General features: G+C 38.0%; 1 protein-coding gene across 3 annotated transcripts; it reads left to right on the top strand.

The window, feature by feature from the left end:
- Positions 1 to 1663: 1663 nt before the first annotated feature.
- Positions 1664 to 21411, top strand: EBAG9 (estrogen receptor binding site associated antigen 9). 3 transcript variants are annotated; one of them, XM_059165764.1, is made up of 7 exons: positions 1664 to 1902; positions 6807 to 6904; positions 10354 to 10432; positions 11164 to 11322; positions 13231 to 13338; positions 17659 to 17750; positions 20675 to 21411. In XM_059165764.1, the coding sequence occupies exons 2-7, from the start codon at positions 6822 to 6824 to the stop codon at positions 20793 to 20795; spliced, it is 642 nt and encodes a 213-aa protein (XP_059021747.1). In that variant the 5' UTR covers positions 1664 to 1902; positions 6807 to 6821; the 3' UTR covers positions 20796 to 21411. The 3 variants fall into 3 exon arrangements, with proteins under 3 accessions (XP_059021747.1, XP_059021746.1, XP_059021748.1); XM_059165763.1 differs by lacking the exon at positions 1664 to 1902 and adding an exon at positions 2148 to 2490; XM_059165765.1 differs by lacking the exon at positions 1664 to 1902 and adding an exon at positions 3014 to 3033.
- The last annotated feature ends 1973 nt before the right edge of the window (positions 21412 to 23384 follow it).

The raw sequence follows: 23384 nt of genomic DNA, 5'->3' as shown, positions 1-23384 counted from the left end.
TTTAGGCATTTTAAAGAGTTTAAGGTTAGAACAGGTGTTTAAAATGCTGTAGAGGATTTAGTGGATTTAGGGAGGTGTAACCGGGAATGGTGATGCAATAGCGCAGTGGTGGTAGTGGTGGTGGTAGTAGTCCTCTTAGTACTTGTACTACTACTACTACTTCTAGCAGTAGCTGTAGTAGTAGTAGTAGAGCAGCAGCAGCTGGGGTAATAGCTATTAATAGCCGGTGTGTTGGCTATGTGCCAGCCTCTGCCCTAAAAGCTTTGAAAGGGTTAGCCATCCTGTGAAGTGGTGTTATTATGGTCGTCTTACTGATGAGGAAGCTGAGCTTTCCAGATGAAATAATGTATCCAAGGTTACACAGAATCATTCTAGAGGAAAAGCTTAAACATTTTCTTTCTTCCCCTCTTGGAGATAAACAGGTCAATGAATAGAAGTGTGGTACAGATCCGAGTGCAGGGGTGGGCGGATACTAGAAAGTGAGTGGGTAGGTGGAGGCCAGTCAGGGTGACAGGACCAAGACCGTTGTAGTCACGAAACAGAAAAACATGAACTGCTTTCAGCCTCTGACCGCACCAATTGTCGCAGACAGTTTTCTGAGAGCCCCTCGCCCACAAGCAAAGAACTCTGGCCTTTTCATAGCATACAGGATAAAACGAAGGGGAAAAAAAGAGACTTTAAAATCTTAAGTTTGGGAGAACAACCAGCCTGCGAGGCAGGAGGAACAAATGCAGGGTCCAGGTTAAGTTCTGTTTCTTTTTTTGTTTGTTTGCAGATAGAGATCACAGGTAGGCAGAGAGAGAGAGAGAGAGAGAGAGAGAGAGGAGGAAGCAGGTTCCCTGCTGAGCAGAGAGCCTGTGGGACTCGATCCCAGGACCCTGGGATCATGACCTGAGCCGAAGGCAGAGGTTTTAACCCACTGAGCCACCCAGATGCCCCACGTTCTGTTTCTTAACCTTTGAAGGAAAGTCAATCAAACGCTACTTGGAGGAGGCAAAGTCCTGAATTAAACTCAACGTTTCAGGGACGCCTGGGTGGCTCAGGAGGTTAAGCCTCTGCGTTTGGATCAGGTCATGATCTCAGGGTCCTGGGATCAAGCCCAGCAACGGCGCGGGGCCTGCTTCCCCCTCTCTGCCTGCCTCTCTGCCTACTTGTGATCTCTTTCTGTCAAATAAATAAATAAAATATTTTAATAATTAAAAAAAAAAAAAAAAAAAGACCCTCAACGTTTCGCACTCCTAAATTGGAGGAACGATTCTGGCCTACCGACAGCCACATGGTCCCGAGACGGCCGCAGAGCCCTCATTTTCCGCAATCTAAACACGGCCTTCCCTGGCTTCCACCGGGTAGGGGCGGTCTGTAGGTGGAAAGAAAGGTAAGGGGCATGGTTGGGGCGGAGGTACGCTGCACAGAAAGCAGGACGACAGGGAAGAACTCCAAGCACTTTGCAAAAGAACAGCCCGCACAGCCAGCAACCTTCCCAGAAAACCTACCCGTGACCCAGCCTCGGCCACAGCCACGCCGGCCGCAGCTCGCCCCGCCCCCCGGCGCTCATTGGCTTAGCCCAGTCGCCGGACCCGCGGTCTCTCATCTATTGGGCCAGACAGGACCTGGGCGGGGTGCGGAAGTGAGGGCCTGGAGACCACGGAGAACCGTGGAGCGCGAAGTGGGAGGGGTCGGGGGAGGGTTTCCCGAGGAGGGGGCGGCCATGGCAGCTGCGCGGAGGCAACGGCGGCTGCGACGGAGCGCGCGCCCGGCTTTGAATGAGCGGGGCTAGAACTGAACGGGCGGAGCGCGAGCTCGAGGAAGCGATCGGCAGTGCGCGTGCGCGCGCCTTGTGTGCGCGCGCGGCCCGCGGCAGCTCGGAGCCTCCGCCGGGCGGGCGGGGAGGGGGAGGGGCAGGTGAGTGTGTGCGAGTCGCGCGTGCCCGCGAGGGGCTTCCCTCCCCCACTGCCCCCGAACCCAACCTGGTCCTTGGGTGGGGTGGGGGGAGTCTTCTGCCTTTCCCTGGTCAGCCCTCCTCTTCGCCCCTCACTTCCCGCCCTCCCACCTTTTCGCCCCTCCACCCGGTTGCTCCCTTCCTCAGCCGACTGCCACTCTGGGGTACTGTTTCCGGGTCGGGTGACCTCTGGGGTGAAGGAACTGCGCCTGGGAGCGGGCCCCGGGCGTGCAGCCCGCATCGTGCCGCGCTCACGCGTGGGAGACACGCCTGTGGGACGCGGGCGCAGAAACCCGCCAGTCCCGGAACGGGCCTCCAGCAGGGAAATCTGCTCGTCCTTCGTGGCCCTCCTTCACAGGCCCTGCTCCTTCCCAGATTTTTACGAAATCCAAATTCCAACCTACCCCGAGCCCACCTCCAGCGATTTAGAGCGTTTCACAGAGCGCCGAGTGCATGGCGTCGGGTTGTGTAACCTGAAAACGCTCTTGCCTTTTTTTCTCATCTGTACAGTGGGTATGATTTTTTTTTTTTTTTTAATCAGCCAATTTCAGGTGCGTAATCAGAAGTTAAAGCATTTCAGTTCTGGGACTCTTGCCTTTTGAATCATTTAGGAGACCTTAACTCTGCCCTCCTAAGAGGCTCGGTGTCACATACTTGAGGGCCTGACTGAGTGGCCAGAGTTGGTACCGTCCCCTTTCCAACCCGCTTCCACGTTCTCTCCTCCGAGTTCCCTTTTTCCTTGGCTTTTCACATAAGTGAGTTAAGGTAAATTTTATTTTTGGAGCCTTGTGCTATTCCTTAATCAACTTGAGAGTTACAAACTGACTTTGAGGCTGCTCTGTACTGTGCTAAGTCATACGGTTTTTAATATTTTGGTATTGAAAATTTTCAGAAATATATTTTTAGAATTGCAGCTATTGAAGACTGACTGACGGTAGTGTGTGCTAAAAGATTTTGGCTTGGCTTATTTCCTAAATTCTAATATAGTGACTCTGTTGAAAGGATCTCACCCGCAGTTCACAGGGAACTCCAAGGAAGAAAGATATATTTAATCTTGCAGCTTCCGAGTAAGGCAGTGTTTTTTGGAAATGTAGGTGAGTCTTCCTCACTTGACCTCGCTGAGTTCTCATTCCTGTTGGTTTCCTAGAGGTCATTTCTCCAAAAGCCCTGAGGATCGTTTTCTTCGTAATTCGATCCTTTTTCTGCTATAACTCAAGTTTTTGTATTTTCTTCCAAACTTTAAAGGAAATCTTCATTTGAAAATTAGGTTAGATTAGTAATTCTCAGTTTCAGAAAGTATTCTGAAGTAACCAAAGTGCAAAGTAGCCTAAGAGGCATACTGAAATTGGCTACCTAGAGGGCATTCCAAAAATCAAACTGAGGCAATGAGTATAAAATTAAAAGGTTTATCAAGGAGGATGGAGTGTGGGGAGAGCCTAGGCTTTGGGTCAATCTCTTTATTTATTTATTTTTAAATGTTATTTATTTATTTGACAGAGAGCCATCACAAGTAGGCAGAGAGGCAGACAGAGAGAGGGAGAAGCAGGCTCCCTGCTGAGCAGAGAGCCCAATGTGGGGCTCCATCCCAGGACCCTGAGGTCATGTGCATCAATCTCTTTAAATCTTGGTGACTAAATCCTCTGGAGCCGCAGTGTCAGCCTCATTTATTAAACGGGTGTAGTGAAACTTACCTCTTTTGTTCTTAGGATTCCAGTGATATGATAGAAGATACATTGTGTAGAACTATGTTTTGAACATACTGAGTGCTCAAGGAATGTTAATTTCCCTTCAACAAATAGCTGAGTACCTACTATGTGCTTGGCATTGGCTAAGACCTACGTATACCAAACTGAGCAAGACTGACTGGGGCTCTGTCTCCTCACTCCCTTGCATTGTCACTAGCCTGTGACAGCTGAGCAACAAACAAGGGTTTCTCTGTACTGGGTCAGTAGTTTTTCCCATTCCTTAGGGTAGCATCTGTTAGATAGTAGGTGCTAAAGATATATATGCTTGTTGAACTGAATTGGAACTGTGGGTCCCAAAGAATACTCCAATCTGCAAACCGATGTAATTGATAAAATCAGAAGTCTTGATAGTTAACTTGATTGCATTTTCCCCATTTCACTACAGCTGGTTGGAAAATTTAGTCTGGAAATTATAATATCATCACTGAATTAGTAAGAATGTTTATTGTTAGTGAGATGTTTTTGGCTTTTGAATTAAATAGACCTAGGTTTAAATCTGAGTCATTGGTTGTGGGAACATGGAAACATGTACAAAGTAGAGAATTTAGGTGTGGTAAGAGAAAAATACTGGAATTAAGAAGACTTGATAGTAGGGGCACCCGGGTGACTTAGTCGATTAAGCGCCTGACTCTTGGTTTCTGCTTAGGTCAAAGATCTCATGCATGGGTGGTGAGATTAGGCCCTGCATAGGGCTCTTTGGTCAGCAGGGACTCTGCTTGAAGATTCTCTCCCTCTGCCCTTTCCCACATTCATTCTCTCTCAAATAAATCAATATTAAAAAAAAAAAAAAACCAGCAAGAAGTAATAAAGGTTTATGCTAGGGAGATTGCAGTGGAAATAGGAAAGAATATGGTCAGTATTAGGAAATGGAATAAGGTCTTTTGACAGTTTGGACATAAGAGGCTAAGAGAAAGGAGAAGTCAAAATTGTTGCATTTTTTGAAACCTAGTAAGCCGTTAATTGGTTTTTTTTTTTTTTTTTTTTTTGATCAGAAGTATTTAAGTGACTCAAATAGTGAAATTCTTAAATTTTTTTGGTTCATACCTTAAGAGTCACTTGTTTACATCCTCTCAGTAAGTCAACTGCAAATACAGGCATTCAGTACATCATTGAACTCACGTGGAGCTGTAACCTCAATGCATGAGCATTTTGCTAAGGGAGCCTTTCGGAACTCTTACTGCAAAGAGTCTACTGGGCCTTTGTATATTTGTAATTCTAGAAATAAAAAGAACTAGCTATGTGTTTCACACTTTGAAGGGAATGGCAGTAGTGGCTCTACAGAGTAATTAGGATCAGGTATAAGAGTTAACTATGTTTCCTTTGTGTTTCTGTTTTGTTTATATATCTTTGTTTGAGCTTTTATATGAGGCGTAACATACAAACAGTATATGTAGTATACTGGTGTTGCTACTACTCAGACTGAAATATAGATCTATATGCCTATAGATGTAGGCATAAAGTTGTTTGTAATATTTTCTCAATAGCCTTTTTATATCTGTAGACTCTCTGGTAATGTCACCTCTCTATGATATTGGCGTAATTCTTTTTTTTTTTTTTTAAGATTTTATTTATTTATTTGACAGAGATCACAAGTAGGCAGAGAGGCAGGCAGAGAGAGAGAGGAGGAAGCAGGCTCCCTGCTGAGCAGAGAGCCTGATGCGGGGCTGGATCCCAGGACCCTGGGATCATGATCTGAGCCGAAGGCAGCGGCTTAATTCATTAAGCCATCCAGGCACCCCAGTATTGGCATAATTCTATTAGGGACTTAACATATTTTGGATTGTTATGTGCTTTTGATTTACTGACCCTTTCATCATTAAGAAAGGACCATTTTTATGCCTGCTAATATTTTCTCTGAAATCTACTCTTTGACATTGGAATAGTCACTTCAACTTCTTTTAGTGTTGGCATGGTATATTTTACCATCTGGTATTTGTTGTCCCATCTGGTATTTGTTCCTCTTTACCTTGTTTTTTATTCTTCCCTGCCTTCTTTCCCCCCCTTTTCTGTTGGCTATATTTTGTCTCTTTTGTAGTCTTATTAGTTTAACTGGAACTTGCCCCTTAGAGGATATGATTTAATTGATTTATTGGGGTTAGACCCAGGTATCATTATTTCTGTAAAGGATCCCCATTATATGTGAACCACTGGACTAGATGATCTTTATTGTTACTTTCAAGTTAGCTTTGTGACTTTGGGCAAGTTATTTGACTTCTCTAAATGCAATTTCCTCATCACTAAAATGGGCATAATAGAATGTATCTATCTAAAAGTTAAAACTGTTCAACAGTATTTTGAAGAGTACTGTTATTTTTATATGGTTCAAACTTCAAAAGGTACCAAAGACTCAATATATACTGTTTTATGCTTTTTGATTTTTCATAGAAAATAATACATAAAGATAATACATAATAAGGTAATACATAAATACATAAAAAGGTAATTGAAGTTTTGAAATATTCTGAGAATATTTCAAAAAGGGTTTTTCCTCTCAACTACAAAACTTAAAAATCTTGTTTCTTGAATTGTCAATATGATTTACATTTTATTTTTATTTTTTTAAAAGATTTTATTTATTCATGAGAGAGAGAGAGAATGGCAGAGGGAGAAGCAGATTCCCTGTTGAGCAGAGAGCCCGACAGTGGGGCTAGATCACAGGACCCTGGAATCATGACCTGAGCCAAAGGCAGACTGAGCCACCCAGGTGCCCCATGATTTACATTTCAATTTTAAAATTTGCTGAGTCTGGGGTAACTGGGTGACCCAGTTGGCTGAGTGCCTGACTCTTGATTTTGACCCAGGTCATGATGTTAGGGTTGTGAGATCAAACAGAGTCTGCTTGAGATTCTTTCTCTCCCTCTGCTTCTCCCCACCCCCTTTTCACAGGTGCTCTCACTCTCTCAAATAAACAAAATCCTTAAGAAAATAAAATTTACATGTTATATTTGTGGTTTCTAAAGAAAAGTAAAAAATGTCTGATTTTCACAGCTCATAATAGGACCTTTTAGCTTGGGAATGGGAATTTAGCTTATAAAATCAGAATGGGATTATAGAGTGTATTATTTAGAATGGGAATACAGCTTATGAAATCAGCTAAGTGCATTTATGTGCTTTTTCCACAGGTTTTGATTCCCACCATGGCTATCACACAGTTTCGGTTATTTAAAGTTTGCACCTGCCTTGCAACAGTATTCTCATTCCTAAAGAGGTTAATATGCAGGTAAACAAATTTTATGTTCATATTGACTTGTTTATCTTTTTGCTGGTTTTGGATGCCTTCATAATTACAAAAAGGCAGTTCAAACTATATTTAAGCTAAATAAATTGATTATAGTATTTATTCATTACTCTCTGATATTTTGTTTTGTGTATTTCCTCTACTTCATATCTAGAAAGTAGAGTTTCACTTCATTTTTTTTTATTCTTACATCTTTAATTAAAATCATATTCTTATTCCTATAGAATTTCAGAAAAATCAAATCTCTTTCATTGTAATAAGACAGTTTTTACATATATAATTGTTTCAGAATTATTTCAGAATTATTACCAGAATGTTTTAATGGTTAGGTGGAATTAGGAATAAATATTTCTTTCTATAGTATAATATGAATATTATTTTTATATTTTAAAAAATAACTTGAGCAGAAAAACCTTGCACAAAATAGATTTTTTTGGTCTCTCTTTTTTTTTTTTAAATAATATTTTATTTATTTATCCGACAGACAGAGATCACAAGTAGGCAGAGCGGCAGGCAGAGAGAGAGGAGGAAGCAGGCTCCCTGCTGAGCGGAGAGCCCGATGCGGGGCTCTATCCCAGGACTCTGAGATCACGACCTGAGCCGAAGGCAGAGGCTTAATCCACTGAGCCACCCAGGCGCCCCTGTCTCTTAAAAAATATTCCAGAATGTGGAATGTGGAATATGTAGTCCTAGTCAGATAAGTCATTCTACTTCTTTAGTAAGTCATCCAAAGATTTGAATTCCTTCTATTTTTGTCACACAACTATACCCTAGAGCTATAGTTCTGTACTGTACCCTAGAGCTATGTGCTGAGGCACTTCAGGGCTTCACATTAAACTCACAGGTGTATCATCAGGATTTTTTTTTAAATTTCTAGCAAAACACAGTGAATGGGATAATCAACATCTGTTAAACGTTGCACAAACTACTAGATCAAGGTAGTTCACGTTTGTAGCATTAGCTCATGCAGCATTACTTTGGCAGATATTCTTGAATGTTTGAGATAAGTTTTTTTTACTTGTATTTTTGGTGACCTGTCTTTGCAAAGCTAGGATTTAGGTTGTAATTAAAGCAAGTACTGAACCTAAAACTAATGTGAAACAGAAAATGAGGATGATTTTGAGTTTTGAGGAACCGTGCAGTATCCAGTAACCCCACATATATGTGCCATTAGTGACTGTGGTTCTTTAAGAATGAAATAAAAATATTATTTTTCTTTATATGTAGTAGTTTTGAAAATGGCTACTGTGTAGTTAGGACATAAGTATTAAATTGTTTGGGTGTAACTGTGTAATCAGTGAAACTGTTAGGTATTTGCTTTGGCCAGGGGTACTGTGAAAAAAAAAAAAAAAAAAAAGTACTGACACACAGAGTAGGGTATAGTAAAAGAGGAAGTAGAAGGCTGTCAGCTCTCTTTCTTAGCAGCCCTGATTTAGAAGTTGCACACAAACACTTCTCAGCTTACTGTCCAGAGCTTAGTCATATGGCCATGTAGCTTCAAAGGAGGCCAGGAAATATATGCTCTGGCTAAGTAGCCCTTTATAACTATTAAAACTCTGAGGATTAAGGACATTTATTGTTAGAAGTAGAGTGATTTGGGATTTTTCTAAAAGTAGGGCCATAGTACGGCAAACAGAATGAGTAGATGAACTAGAATGAAGATGACCACTGGAGGAAGAAAGGTCAAGAAAGATACAGAAAATTTAGGTTATTGAACTTATCCAGGAAGAGGACAGGATTTAGGGAGTAAGGAAAATAGTGAACTAAGTGCTCAGGTCAGCAGAGTGTGAGGAGAAATGGCCAGAAAGGTAAGCTAGGATAAGAATGGGTGTTAACTGCCAGGAGGCTGGAGGTTAACAGAAGATAAATTATGGGTATTTTTCTCTTCGCATATGTATTTTCTAAAACTAAAATATTTTTGGAAAAAGAATGCATTTGAGGGCGCCTGGGTGGCTCAGTGGGTTAAGCTGCTGCCTTCAGCTCAGGTCATGATCTCAGGGTCCTGGGATCGAGTCCCGCATCGGGCTCTCTGCTCAGTGGGGAGCCTGCTTCCTCCTCTCTCTGTCTGCCTCTCTGCCTACTTGTGATCTCTCTCTGTCAAATAAATAAATAAAATCTTTAAAAAAAAAAAAAAGAATGCATTTGATTTAAAAAAATTTAAGGACAGTTGCCACACTATAAATTTCACAATAATATATTTAGGATTGATTTTATGTTCACTTTTAAAAAGAAAGCTGATTCGTTGTTAGAATAACTTTTCTTACATGTCAGAGGGAACCTAGATCATGTGCTCTAAAAGTATCACGTCTACATCATAAATTTAGTGGTAGATTGTATTTTCTAGTTATCCTTTAAATAAAATATGATTTCTAATCTTGTAGTAAAAATAACTACCTTACCAGTTTGCTCTAAGTAGATGTTGTGTAAATTATCTGAAATGAAGCAAGTGAATAATCATTTATAATAGCTACCATTTTTTTAGTGTCATTTTATGTACTGGGCAGTCTCTAGCGTGTAACCGCTTTAAATATGCCACTTAGTTAAATCCTTAAACAACTCTACAAAATTAGGTTTGAATACCTACATTTTGCAGGTGAGGATATTGAAACTAAGAGGCTAGTTGATTCTAACTAGACTGGTAATTAGTAGAAGTTAACATTTAAAACTATGGTTTACATAGTTTCTATAGCCCATGCTCTTAGCACCTGAGCTATGATATCTATTTTGTTTAATACAGTGCTTCTCCTACCAATCCTTATCAATTACAGTTTAGTTCAACCCAGTGATTTTCAAACTTTTTTTTTAATAGTTTGATAGGTAATCTTACCAAAAAACTACATCGGTATAACAAACAAAAGCCAAACCATCCTGGTTAAAACAGCATAGGTGGGGACGCCTGAGCGGCTCAGCTGGCTGAGCATCCAGCTCTTGGTTTGGCTCAGGTCATCATCTCATGGGTCATGGGACGGAGCTCCATGGCGAGTCTGCTTAAAGATTCTCCCCCTCTGTTCTTCCCCCTGCTTGTGTGCCCAAGTGTGTTCTCTCTCTCTCTCAAATAATCTTAAAAATAAAATAAAATAAAAGGGTAAGTGTCCCAGAGCTTCACCAACAGAGTGTGGTTTAAAGGAATATAGTTTGAAATCACTTTGCATTTTTGTTTTTGTTTTTATATTCTTCCTGAGTTTATCTATAATTCTGAGTCCTAAGCCAAAAAGCAGTTTTGTTGTCCTTTCCAAGATTTTAAACATATTTTAAAAATATTTGATGCATGCCTTTTCTTTTCATGTTAATGAGCAACTCTAAATTATTAAAATAAAGAATTGCAAAATTATAAAAGATCTCCTTTTATGAGCCTCCAGTTACTGTCCATTGTGCTTCTACCTGATTTGCTTGGGTAATTATTGAAATAAGTTATTTCATTTTTATTTTAGATCTGGCAGAGGACGGAAATTAAGTGGAGACCAAATAACTCTGCCAACTACAGTTGATTATTCATCAGTTCCTAAACAGGTAATTTTTTTTAAGTTTGAATAAGTGTTCCAGAACCATGGTTTTCAAACTGGACTGCAGATCATTAATTAATATGTCATGAAGTTAATTTGGTAGTCAGGTCAGGCTTTTGCTGTTGTTATATTTTTTTAATTCTAAAATTTTTATTTGGCTCTTCATAGTATTTTCTATTTACTTTGCTGAAATTTCCTATTTTATTTTTCCATAGATTTGATTCAAGAGTGTTTGCTTTTGCTTGTCAAAGTATTTTTATAACTATTTTAAAGTCTTAGATAATTATAACATTTATATTATTCCATATGAGTTGAAATTTACTGATTGTTTGTGGAATAAACATGGACATTTGGAAGATTATATTTAAGACTCTGTCTTATATAAATTCTATCAAGAATGTTTTTTGTTTTTTATTTAAATCAGGCAATCAACCCAATTAGGCTTAGGATGCAAGTTTCAATGTTCTTTCTTGGACTATAGTTCTAAATGTCAGTTCAGGTTTTAAAGCATTTGCTTTTGTTTCATTTTTTTTGTTTTTAATGTCTAACTTCTAGTAAAAGTGTTTTTATAAACTTTTGATCTAGTTTTGATATATGTTTTATAAAATTTATATTTTTCTGTTGGTCAAAAAGTTTGAAAACCAGTATTTTAGAAAGCCTGTTTTTCTAATGAATGATGAATGAGATATTGATTAGGTTACACCTTTGTGGTTGACACTATTGATGGATTCATTGTAGACCGATGTTGAAGAGTGGACTTCCTGGGATGAAGATGCCCCCACAAGTGTAAAGATTGAAGGAGGCAATGGGAATGTAGCAACACAACAAAATGCTTTGGAACAACTGGAACCTGACTATTTTAAGGACATGACACCAACTATAAGGAAAACTCAGAAAGTATGTAAAAGATTTGTGGTTCGGGAGGTTAAATAATTAAACTGCTTTTCAGGTTCCTATATTTAAATCAGACAGTACAATTAGTATTTCTCAGAAATCCTATTTCTGATAATCAGTTTGTTGTGTTTTCTAACATATTAAACAAGCTTACATATTCAAGTGACTTAGACGTAGATCTAGTAAGTTGCACCCCCAAGTCTTTTAAAGTTATATATGCATTTACTGAAATCCAACCATAGACCAGATTCTAGACTGCGGTTTCTACTATAGAGACTAAGCTGATTAAGATAAAGTTCTGACCTTAAAAGAGTTCACAGTTTAGTGATGCCTACAAACTGATAGGTGTAGTTTCCATTATTTATGATTGTTATAAAATGATGCAAGACTCTCAGAAGCTTGTGATAGTCATCCACACTTTACTTAATCCCTTTTGAATTGGGTATAGAAGATCGATTAAAGGTGGGGGGAATTATTGGAGAAAGAACAGTGACTGAATATTTTCCTTTTTATCAAAAGTAGTACATGTACTTTTTAAAAAATAATTTAAGTCAAAGAATAGAAGAGCTTATAATGAGAAGCAAAGGGCTTCTGCTCCATCATTCCCCTTGGACACTTCTAATTCTCAGAAGCAACCACTGATAATTTTTCCTGTTTGGGCTTATAATGTTTTTTAAAAATCATATCTATATGTAATATGCTTATGTTGCTATGCCTTGATTTACTAATCACAGACATTGTCCATTGACTTCATACTGTGGTAGATGGGGTTTATTTCATACTACCCTCAGTGCCCTTCCCCCTCTTCCTAACATTACGATGCTGTTATTCCAGTCTACCTCACTAGTCACCCTGCTATTTAAAAACAAAACAATGGACGCCTGGGTGGCTCAGTTGGTTGGACGACTGCCTTCGGCTCAGGTCATGATCCCAGAGTCCCGGGATCGAGTCCCGCATAGGGCTCCCAGTTCCACAGGGAGTCTGCTTCTCTCTCTGACCTTCTCCTTGCTCATGTTCTCTCTCACTCTCTCTTTCTCTCAAATAAATAAATAAAATCTTTAAATAAATAAATAAATAAAAAATAAATAAAAACAAAACAAAACTAACTAACAAAAAAGCTTGATTAGGGTTCCATTTCTTGTTCAGTCATGCATAGAAAATATTTCTTAAAAATGCAGGACATTATAAAATGAGGACATTATTTATTCCACCATTCCTTAATAGGGTTTCTCACCCACTTCTGCCTCCCCACCAGTTTCAGCTATAAATTTGTTTTTATAATTTCAAGGCTAATAACATTTACATTCTGTACTCAGGATTTGTTAATTTGTTCAAATGTCTCTGTGCTAAAGAGCATAAAATTGTGTATTTTTCAAGGAGTTTGTGTGTATTACTAGATGAATACCTTATATTTTGGAAGTAATTGCTGTCTTAAGAGGAACCTAGACTATTACAATAGTACCTTAATAAATTAGTTAGACTGAAAATGTTTTTAAGCTACAAAGTTACCACTACTGCCTTGAAAGAGCAAATGGATTGATAGATAACCATATGAAGAGAGCTGGCCATACTTTGTAGGATGTGACATGTGTTCTTATTTAATATGGTGACTAAAAGTGCGAATTTATATTTTGTGGGTCTAGAGAGAGAAGAGGAAAATTTGATGTTTTTTTAGGAAAAGTAAGATGGAATTTTTCTTAGTATGTAAGTGATTTGTATTTGTGTGACAATTGCGTAGGAATTTTGATAGTCTTTACAGACTTAAAAAAAAACTTAACATTATAAATTTTAAAAGAAGAAAGGTAGGACATATTTGAAATAATTACAGAATACTTTGGTCACATAATTATCTTGTCTGTTTTTATATAATGCATAAAATATTCCTATAATTCTATTTCACTTATCTTTCAGATCATTATTAAGAAGAGGGAACCACTAAATTTTGGCATCCCAGATGGTAGCACAGGTTTCTCTAGTAGATTAGCAGCTACACAGGATATGCCTTTTATTCATCAATCTGTAAGTATGTTAATAATATATAGGCAAGGGTTTGTTTTGTTTTCTTGAAAGAAGAAAATCAAAGTGAACATAATATTTGTACTTCTGTGCTTCATAACAGGCTTGGCAGATGAGAGACGTTAATCTTGAGTTTTGCCAGTCTTATCCTTTTAAGAGATTGTAGATTACATCAGCTACTAATATCAGAGTCCCACTGTACATGTAAAAGATAAATACAGTATGTTACTTAACGAATGTGACCTTTTGGTACACCTGGGTGGCTCAATTCGTTGAGTGCCTGACTCTTGATTTTGTCCCAGGTCATGATCTCAGGGTTGTGAGATTGAGCCCGCCTTGGGCTCTGTGCTGGGCATGGAACGGGCATGGAACCTGCTGAAGATTCTCCCTCTCCTTTTCCTTCTGCCTTTCCCCTTTTTGCCTGTGTGCGCACCTGCATGCTTTCTCTCTTTCCCTCTCTAAAAGAAAATAAATTTTTTTTAAAAAGTGACCTTTAAAGAGATTACCACTGAAATTTAAACTTAAAAGCAGGCTATTTTTTAATGAGTCATGAATTGTTTCCCTAGTAGGGTATATTTACATTTAAAGTATAATTTGACTTGTAGTAGGTTTGATTTAAATGCATCAATTTGAAGGACAAAAGTACTGTAGTCAACATTGGAAGTATCTCAGAATCAGCTTTGAATTTTCTTAAAAACACCTATGTCCAGGGTCACTTGGGTGGCTCAGTCTGTTGAGCATCTGCCTTAGGCTCAGGTCCCCATCTCTGGGTCCTGGGATGGAGCCCTGCATCTTGCTCCCTGCTTGGCGGGGAGTCTGCTTCTCCCCACTGTTTGTGCGCTCTCTCTCTCTGTCTTGCTCTCAAATAAATAAATAAAATATTTAGAAAGAAAACTTTTAGTCTGGCACTCCAGGTAGTCATAATGATCATCAAAGAACTCTCCATAACTTAAAAAAAAAACCTACAATGTTCAGACTTCTCTGTAGATCTAAGCTTAAGTATGTTTTGATTGCAAGATTATTGATTAATAATTGTTGACTAATTTATTATGTTATTATTGTATAACAGCCCCACAGCTAGTGACTTAAAACAATAAACATTCTTTATCTCATATAGTTCTATGGATTGGGAATCCAGAAGTGACTCAACTGGGTGGTTCTGGTGCAGGGTTTCTAATGACTTTCCGGACAAATCATTAGCTGGGGCTGTAGTCCTATGAAGGCTTGCCTGAAATTAGAGGGTTCATTTCATAGGGGCTCACTTTATGGCCTGGCAAACTAATGGTGGTTGGTTGCGTGAAACCTCAGTTCCTTGCCATGGACGTCTCCGTAGGGCTGCTTGGGTTTCCATACAACATAACCGCTGAGGGTCCCAGAACAAATGATCCCCAAAAAAGAGAAGGCAGGCAGAGGTGAAGCCACAATGCTTGTTTATGATTTGTCTTACAAGTGACGCACTGTCACTAATTCCAGCCCACGTGCAAGGGGAGAGGAATTAAGCTCTACCTCTTGAAGGAAGGAGTGCCAAAGAATTTGCGACAGTTTTAAACCACCACATCTGTCTGTCTCTCTTGTTTGTTTAAACTGTATGGGTGCTTCAGAGGCCCCTTCTCTCCAGGGGACCCGTGTTTATGTATGTTTTTAATTCATTGGTCAAAATGATTCCTACTAATGCGAGACAGGGTGCTCGGTGCTAGTACAATAGTGGAAAGTGAAGAAAACAGGCAGAGTCCTTGCTTCAAAAAAATACATTCTAGTGGGGGAAGTGCAGTATTAAATAAATGATCATCCGTAAATAATGCAGATTTTGGCAACTCCTCTGCATTTATTTATTTTTATTGAAGATTTGATTAATGTATTTGAGAGGACAGAAAGAGCATGAGTGGAGAGAGGATGGGGCTCGATCCCAGGACCTTGAGATCATGACCTGAGCCAAAAGCAGACACTTAACCAACTGAGCCACCCAGGTGCCTCCTCCTGTGCATTTACATTATGCTATGAGAACACAGTAACACCATAGATATTCCTCTAAAGTAGCACAGCATGTTTAATTTTTTATTTCATACTTCTAAATTTTCTACTTTATTCATGTGTTTGATCCTTATTGATAAAGTGGTTCAGACTTAACCAGTGAATTAGTAAATGTTTCCCACTTACTTACAAGTTTTTATAACACCAGTATAGCTTATTATGAAGTTGTAAATATATACCTCCTTACAGAGTTGAAAGGGTAAATAGGATAGATGGAGATTGTCTTCAGTGCTATCTCCACATATTTTCCTCTCAGCAGATGAAATAAGGGGCATTGCTTAGGCGAGAATGGTAATCTACTGCACTTTGTTCTCTACTCTAAAAATATCTTACCATCCATTCTACCAGGTAGTTTCTTCTTTTAAATTCCATATTCTATTTTTTTTTCTAGAGTTTAATCATCCGTGTTGTTGTAATAGCTTTTTATACTAAGAATATTAATTTTTTTCTGTCATCTTTTATAATTTTTTGATTTGTTCTTGGCTTTATAATTTGGTTTGGATGTTTTTGATGGGCCGATGTGTTTAGGTTGTTTTTTTTCTTTTATAAGTAAGCTCCATGCCCAGCGTGGAGTCAGTGTGGGGCTTGAACTCACAACCCTGAGATCAAGACCTGAGCTGCGATTAAGAGTTGGACACTTGGGGCGCCTGGGTGGCTCAGTAGGTTAAAGCCTCTGACTTCAGCTCAGGTCATGATCCCAGGGTCCTGGGATCAAGCCCCACATCGGGCGCTCTACTCAGCAGGGAGCCTGCTTCCACCTCTCTCTCTCTCTCTGCCTGCTTGTGATCTCTGTCTGTCATATAAGTAAATAAAAATCTTCAAAAAAAAAAAAATACATAAAATGTCCAAAAAAAAAAAGAGTTGGATGCTTAACCAGCTGAGCCACGCAGGTGCCCTGTGTTTAGTTTTTATGTAGCAGCCCTACCCATCTTATCCTTTAAAACTTTTTAATTTGAAAGGCTATCTCTACTAAAGAATCAGCTATCACTCTCTGTGGTTTTAGTTCACTTTTTTTATGTCTAAATGTTTTGTATACAGAAAGTCAAACACCTCAGTGGAAAAATGGATACATTGACAAATAAGAAATAGACTTAGTCTAATAACATGAAGAAAAGTTTGATCTTATTACTTCTCAAAGAAATCCAAAGTAAAATAACAAGACCCCATTATCAAATCTTAACCAATTAGCAAAGAGGAGAGGAGGCGATTACCAGTATTGACAGAGGTACAGGGAGGGAAGACTTGTACCTGTTCCTGTCGGTAGGATTAGTTGGTATAGGTTTTCAAAAGGGTCATTTGAATTTTGGTTCAGTAGCTTGAGAAAAATTTTTTTATTTGATTTTGGTATTCTACCTTTATAGACTTATATTAAACAGATTATCAGAAATACACTAGAAAGTTTTAACAGAGAACGGTATTACGTTTATAGTTAGAAGGAGAAAACCACACATTGTATTTCAGTTTTAAGTATAAGTGCTCAAAAGTATACTAAATCTATTCATAGATTGGTGCCAGTTATTTTATGCTCATAGTCACTTCTGCACCTAACTAAACATTCCAGAATGAGCATTTTTATTGGTTTGTGGAAGAAAAAGTGAACTTTCAGAGGTCCAGCCTGGGGGATATTGGAAAGTATAATGGAAGAAGTAGTGAAAGGCCAGCCTGCTGGGGTCGGGTAAGTAGGACAGGCCAAAGGAAAAAAAAAAAACAAAAAGCAAAAAAACCGCTATATGGAATTACTCTGGTGAAGAGTAAATTTTGCCTGGTTTGTTGTTTTTTCCTTGGGCCCACCTAGTAAGAACCACTGAAAAATCTATAAATTACTTACGCTTAAATGAAAATGGCTGCGCTGATTTGGAAACTTCGGGTCCTCTAGTTCATCTTCGCACAGAGTAGTTAGGCATCTCCAATTCCATCTCCAGTCAGTCTCTTCTCTTGCCCCCACCCCTACCCTCTCCTTTCACTGAAAAGAGAGAAATGGAAAGAAGAAACTTCCTATTCTTGTCAATTCCAACTTAAAGTAGGCAGAAAAAAACAACCATTATAAAACATAAAATAGGAAGAAAGCTGGACCTGCCCAGGACCGTTGAGTACTGAAAGTCATGTGTCCCAGGAAACAGCTCAGTTCCAGGCGGACCCATGGCCTGGTCATCCGGGCCTTATATAGGACGTGAGGAAGACACAGAGGAGTGACAAGGTCTGACTCATGTTATAAAAGACACTCCCCTGGACTGCTGAGTGGAGAAAGGGGAGCTCTTTACTATCATAATTTTATTTTGTACTTTGTTGTAGCCTGAATTAGGTGACTTAGATACTTGGCAGGAAAATACCAACGCATGGGAAGAAGAAGAAGATGCGGCCTGGCAAGCAGAAGAAGTTCTGAGGTATTTTAGTTATACTTACATTGCAGCTTGAGTAGAAGAACTCAATTTGTTCATGTTGCATTTGAGGTCAAGAAAGCTAATTATGACAAAAGTTGTATTTTTCTTCATTCTTTCTCACTCAGGCGTAGGTAATAGAGGATTTTTTTTTTTTAAATTTCAGACTACATATACTATTTTATATGATTAAAACATCACAGAAACCAAGAATTTAAAGTATTAGAGGAACAAAAGAGTAATAAGATTAAGGGCAAATGAGATCTATATTTATACATCATATCATACTATTTGCTTTATATTGTGTTCCCTGTAAAGCATAGTTATCTCTTGAAACATGAGCCACCACTATATATTCCTCTAGATCAGAACTTATACCCCTATTTTTGTTTCCCTGTGGCCTAGAATAGTGCCTAGCGCTACACCCTCAAATGGAAAAAACTTATATAGCACTCTACAATTGTATATATAGTTCAATTGATGCGCTCACAAGCCCTACGAGGTAAATAATTATGTCAGGTCCTATCCATTCTACAGAGAAGAAAATATTATTCCTGAGGGCTTCAAGTTTGTTATTTTGGTGTTATGTTCTTTTTTCTTTGTTTTTGTGAGCACTAAACTTAATTCTTGCTACTGTTGCATTAGGTCAAAGAAGAAACAGAGTATTTACCCTAAAAAAGTTTATGACCATCATCACTGGTGATATTTAAATTAATCTAAATCATTTTTTATTTTTAAAGATGATACAGTAAAACACAATGATGTAAGTCTGTTTTTAAAGATTGTTTCTATAATAGGGATAGAAAATAAATAACAAAACAACTGATTTCATTTTTGTACTTTGCCTTGTCTTCATCAATTAACTACAGTTACCTTGAAGAGCCAGCAGAGGGTGTAGTTGAGTTAGGGCTGACTTTTTTTTTTCTTTTTGTCTTGTCCTTTCTATTTTCAGCTTTTTTTGAATAAGGATGTGTCACATTTTAACAGTCAGTAAAGTTATGAGACCTTTAAATATTTAGTTTTTACTTAATCATTATTCACTGTAAAAGGAGTACTGTGAAAATTGTAAACAGCAACATTTATGTTGCATGGATCATCAAAAAAAGATCCATTTCTTTTACTCTTTTTTGGATAAATCATAGATATAGAAGTCCAAGTGTTTTAGAACATTTTGGGGGGTTCTGGTAATTGTTTTGTGTCATTAACCATAGGATAAGGGAGGGGTCTGTTCATTCTGAATCCATTGATCTTAACAACAGCACTACAGAGTTGATGAGTTCACAAGTATCTTAATACTCACTGTACCAAAACGTTTTTTCCACGCTACTTTCTTGCACTCTGAATGAAACAAGACAAAAACTAAAAACAAAACCCTAAACCTAGTGCTCCGTGTTACATGACAGCTTGGGAAAGGGAGCTTATCAGTCATTAATACACATGCTTCCTGCTACCACTTGCATAAGTTATAGTCAAAGAGACACGGAAGACTCGTGTGCTGTTACTGCCCCCAGAAGAACACTGCGAAGTTTCCAAGTGTAGTCACGCTCCATGTCCTCTCAGTCAGTCTGTTCCCCATTGCCACTTTAATACTGCCCAGTACTGAAATCAGTAAAGTTAAGGAAGGAGATTTTGGTACTTCAGTGATTTCAGGTGTGTATCTGGAGAGGGAAAACAGATTCTGTCTGTAGTCATCTCTAACTTGCGCCATTTTCCAGGAACATTAACTCTTGGTGCTTATACTTTACCTAGTGACCCGGTGAAAGCTTGGAGATCTTGTTTGTCTGTAAGCTAGCCTGCTCTTGATAATTCTTTTCCTAGCTCCCTTTTGTCACCAGCATTTTGACTTTGGGGGGCAGATTATCAGTTTTTCTAGGAAGTGATCAGAGCTAGTGAAAAGTAGATTTCTTTTAACCTATTCTTGGTGAAGATCAAAACAATGCCTAAAATAAGTCTCTCTACTTTCTCGAAATTTGGTCATAGGCACCTCTGCTCATTCGCACTTATGATGAGAATGGTATATACATTTTGCTCGCCAGAGCTTGCTTGGAGCTGTCCCATACATAGCTAATCCACACTGGATTTTTCTGTTTTATAACCTGATGTTGCCCATCCCATGTGCATCTGTGACCTGAGGAAGCTTCCTTCCTCAACCTTGCATGCTTCTTCACTTACTTTCTCAGATCTTAAGCCTCAGATCCAGGACCAGCTTCTGTTCTTTGTCCTATATCGTCACCCCTTACTACTCCCACTCCCCACACAAGTCGATCAGTAACGGAAGAAAGGCTAGTGGTTCTAGCTCTTGGAGTCAGGGAGGGGCTAGGGAGGAGGGAAGGATCTCATAATGTGTGATCAACAAGTACCCACCGTACTGCCCCTTAGGAGAGCTGGCCAAACGCTAATCTTTAAATAGATTTCTAGCTTCCAGTTGGAAGACTTGTGCTGCTTTTCTGTTTTCTCTGGGCATTGTGTTCTGCACATCTGTGTTCTTGACTTCCTTTAGCAGAGTTTTTCTAACTATTATAATAACAGGAGATTTAGTCCTCAACATCAGAATGGTTTCTCAACATCTTTTCAGAATGGTATCAGAAAGGTGTAGTCCAATGGAGGTAGTGTTTTAGTGAAAATAATCCGAAGTAGAGGGATTAGAGGATGTGGGTTCTTCTCCTTGTACTTGTGACTTTGGATAAGTCACTTAGCCTTTGAGTCTCATTTTACTTTTTGTAACCTAGAGACAATACTCTTCTATTGTGTAAGTCATGTTCTAAGGATTAAAAGAAATACCATTTTTGAAAATCTTTGAAATTTTCAAAACAGTGAGAAAGAAGATTTGATGTTGGTAAAAAGGCACTGCTATTTCTTTCTGGAATTTATTCTCCATTTTACCTGTACGGTATTTTCTAAAAGTAAAAATAGGAATATATTTCTTTCAGGCAGCAGAAGATAGCAGACAGAGAAAAGAGAGCAGCAGAACAACAAAGGAAGAAAATGGAGAAGGAGGCACAGCGGCTAATGAAAAAGGAACAGAACAAAATTGGCGTGAAGCTTTCATAACGGATGTCCTTCACATGTCATAGTGCCAGTAGGAGAGATATGAGCTCCACAATTCAAGCAACATTTATATGGATTAAGACTATTTTCAGAATACAAACACATTGCTTGATTTTAATGCATTCATCAGACCATCTGGGGGACCAGGATTCTCTCAGAGTACCTTGAGCTCTTGTGAATGAGACTCAAAAAAACAAAGACCTATGAGGCAATATTTTTTTCAACATGCTCCAAGTGTACGACAATTGTTTGCTGTAGAGAAATTATTACAAATGGAATATACCAGTACCTCTTCTAGCTAGTGTTTCTAGCTAAAATAAATGGGTGTAAATAATTTTATGGTGGGAAAGAACTCTGCTCTCTATAATGCTTTCCTTCATTGTGCATAATGATAAAATAAATAATTTTAAATATTCCTTTGTTTCCATGATTATCTGACCTAATTCAGACAAACTGGCAGGGCTTTAACCTCTTTATTTTTGTTTTCAGAAGCTGGTATTGGCATACATTTCTTCTAGTCTGAACTGGTATTGTTTACGTTTAATACGACATTAAGGAATTTGATGACTTTGCTTTTTAAGAAAATGACATTAAATGCAATAATTTTATTTATCATCAAGATTTTATACATCATTGTTTTCTTTTAGATGGTGTTGTAATGGTATACATATTTGTAATTTATACTGCATGTATAAACATTGAAAATCCGCAAAATGACAAATTTGTTTTGCGTTATTATAATTTGTGACTTTTAGAAAACTGGCATTAGTAGCTTTTTCCTTTAGTTGTAGATTTTAAGATGTTACAGTGTTTTAAGTACCTTAGTCCCTTCCCCCACAAAAGCCATTAATTTACAAACACAGAAAGCCTTTGGTTCTAATATTTTAGAGCTTTCAGATGATTACCCTGCCAGTTTTATATATCTGACATAATGCAGTTTACTGTGTTGTTGGCTAAGATAATACTGATTCATTACATTTTAAATTGAGATAAGAATAATATTTTTATTTTGGGGTGTTGACTGGCTCTAAAATATTTTGAAGGAAATAGATACATACTGTATTCACAGAAAAATAGATTTGATAGTTTAAATCCCATTAATTTTTTCTCCATGATTAAAATACATTCAGAAATCCCATTAATTTTTTCTCCATGATTAAAATACATTCAGACTGATTTTTCTATGGTTTTAGAATTTTTAAAGATTTTTACTTTCATAAAAGCTGTTGCCCAAAGTTAACATTCTGTGGGGTTTATTTTTAAGTGTCATAGATACTCTGCAGGCTAACTACTGCTGATATGTTTGAATTAAAATATTTCATAGTAAAATCATAACCTGTACAGTAAGATCACCCTAAGTCCTTAGCCTAGACTAAATGTGATTGTAGAATCCAGTTGACATTTAACTTTGGTAAAGATCTGCTTTTTATAGTTTCAAGCCACATTTTCAGTTATCATGTTTATTAGAGTTTCTGCCAATAAACTTCCAATTAAATAGAATTAGACTCAAATTTTTAGTAACAAATATATTCCCTTCCCTTATTTGTATTTATTCATTTTTAGTTATGGAATGCTACATGATTTCTCTAAATTTGGGATTCATAAAGGGTAACTTCTTTTAGTACAATAAATTTTATTGCTTTTCCCCAGTAGTTGAGAAGTATTGAATTCTACTTTGGTCATGACTTTCATGATGTGGGATTTTGTTTGTTTTTTTGCTTTTTTATTTTTTATTAGAAGTGAAGACTGGGAAAAAAAAAAAGACATGAAAACTGATCAGAAATTGTTCTTTGTATGATTAATTAGAAAGATTTTTTTAAGGAAAAGAATAAATAGCAATTTTGGAATTTTTTTTAAACTTCTGGTGATATATAAACTGAATTTCTGTGTTAAGCTGGGTATAATATGGTCCCCAAAGAAGTTGTGAAGTAAGTTAAATATATATGATATGATAAACACTTCATGCTGACAAGCTGACTTTTAGCTTTGAAATTTATAGTTTGTTTTCTTTTAATTTTAATTAGGAATTGTCAATCTTAGAAGCCTATTAGTAAAAGTAAAGAAGAAATATGGGTAGGCATAGATAGAATTAGTGAAATGCCACCCATTATCTGAATTGTGCATTTCCTGTACTGAGATACCAAGTGATAAGCAGAATGTGAAACTTTGTGTTTTGTGTGTGTCTCTCTCTGTATATATATATGTATGGTTTCCACTCTTAAGCTGTAGCTGAGGATATCTTCTAGTGGACTTTTGGCTCTTTTTTAGTAGGATATTTAATTCGATCAACATTTTAGATCTGCGAATTTAAACTTCAGCATCTAAATTCCTCAGTTCGGACATGCACACACCTCTGTCCAGGATGGCAACTATTCTTTAGATGGAGATCAGTGGTTGGTAGGATGGGGATAGCTGTAGGAACCGGCATCCAGATGGAGTTTCCAGCGGTTCTGTGTGTGCTAACGGGGAGGGGCAAATCTGACCGCGGCCAGTGTTCCAAAAAGCCTGTTTTGTCACTAATTATGTGATCACCAAAGGGATGGCCTGGACCAGATATAGCGAACACACATCTTGTTTAATCCTACATAGTTA

Source organism: Mustela lutreola, chromosome 3 (assembly GCF_030435805.1).
Source record: "Mustela lutreola isolate mMusLut2 chromosome 3, mMusLut2.pri, whole genome shotgun sequence".
Classification (NCBI taxonomy): Eukaryota; Metazoa; Chordata; class Mammalia; order Carnivora; family Mustelidae; genus Mustela; species Mustela lutreola.
Note: the sequence above shows the minus strand (reverse complement) of the source record. Positions and strands in the feature narration are given on the sequence as shown.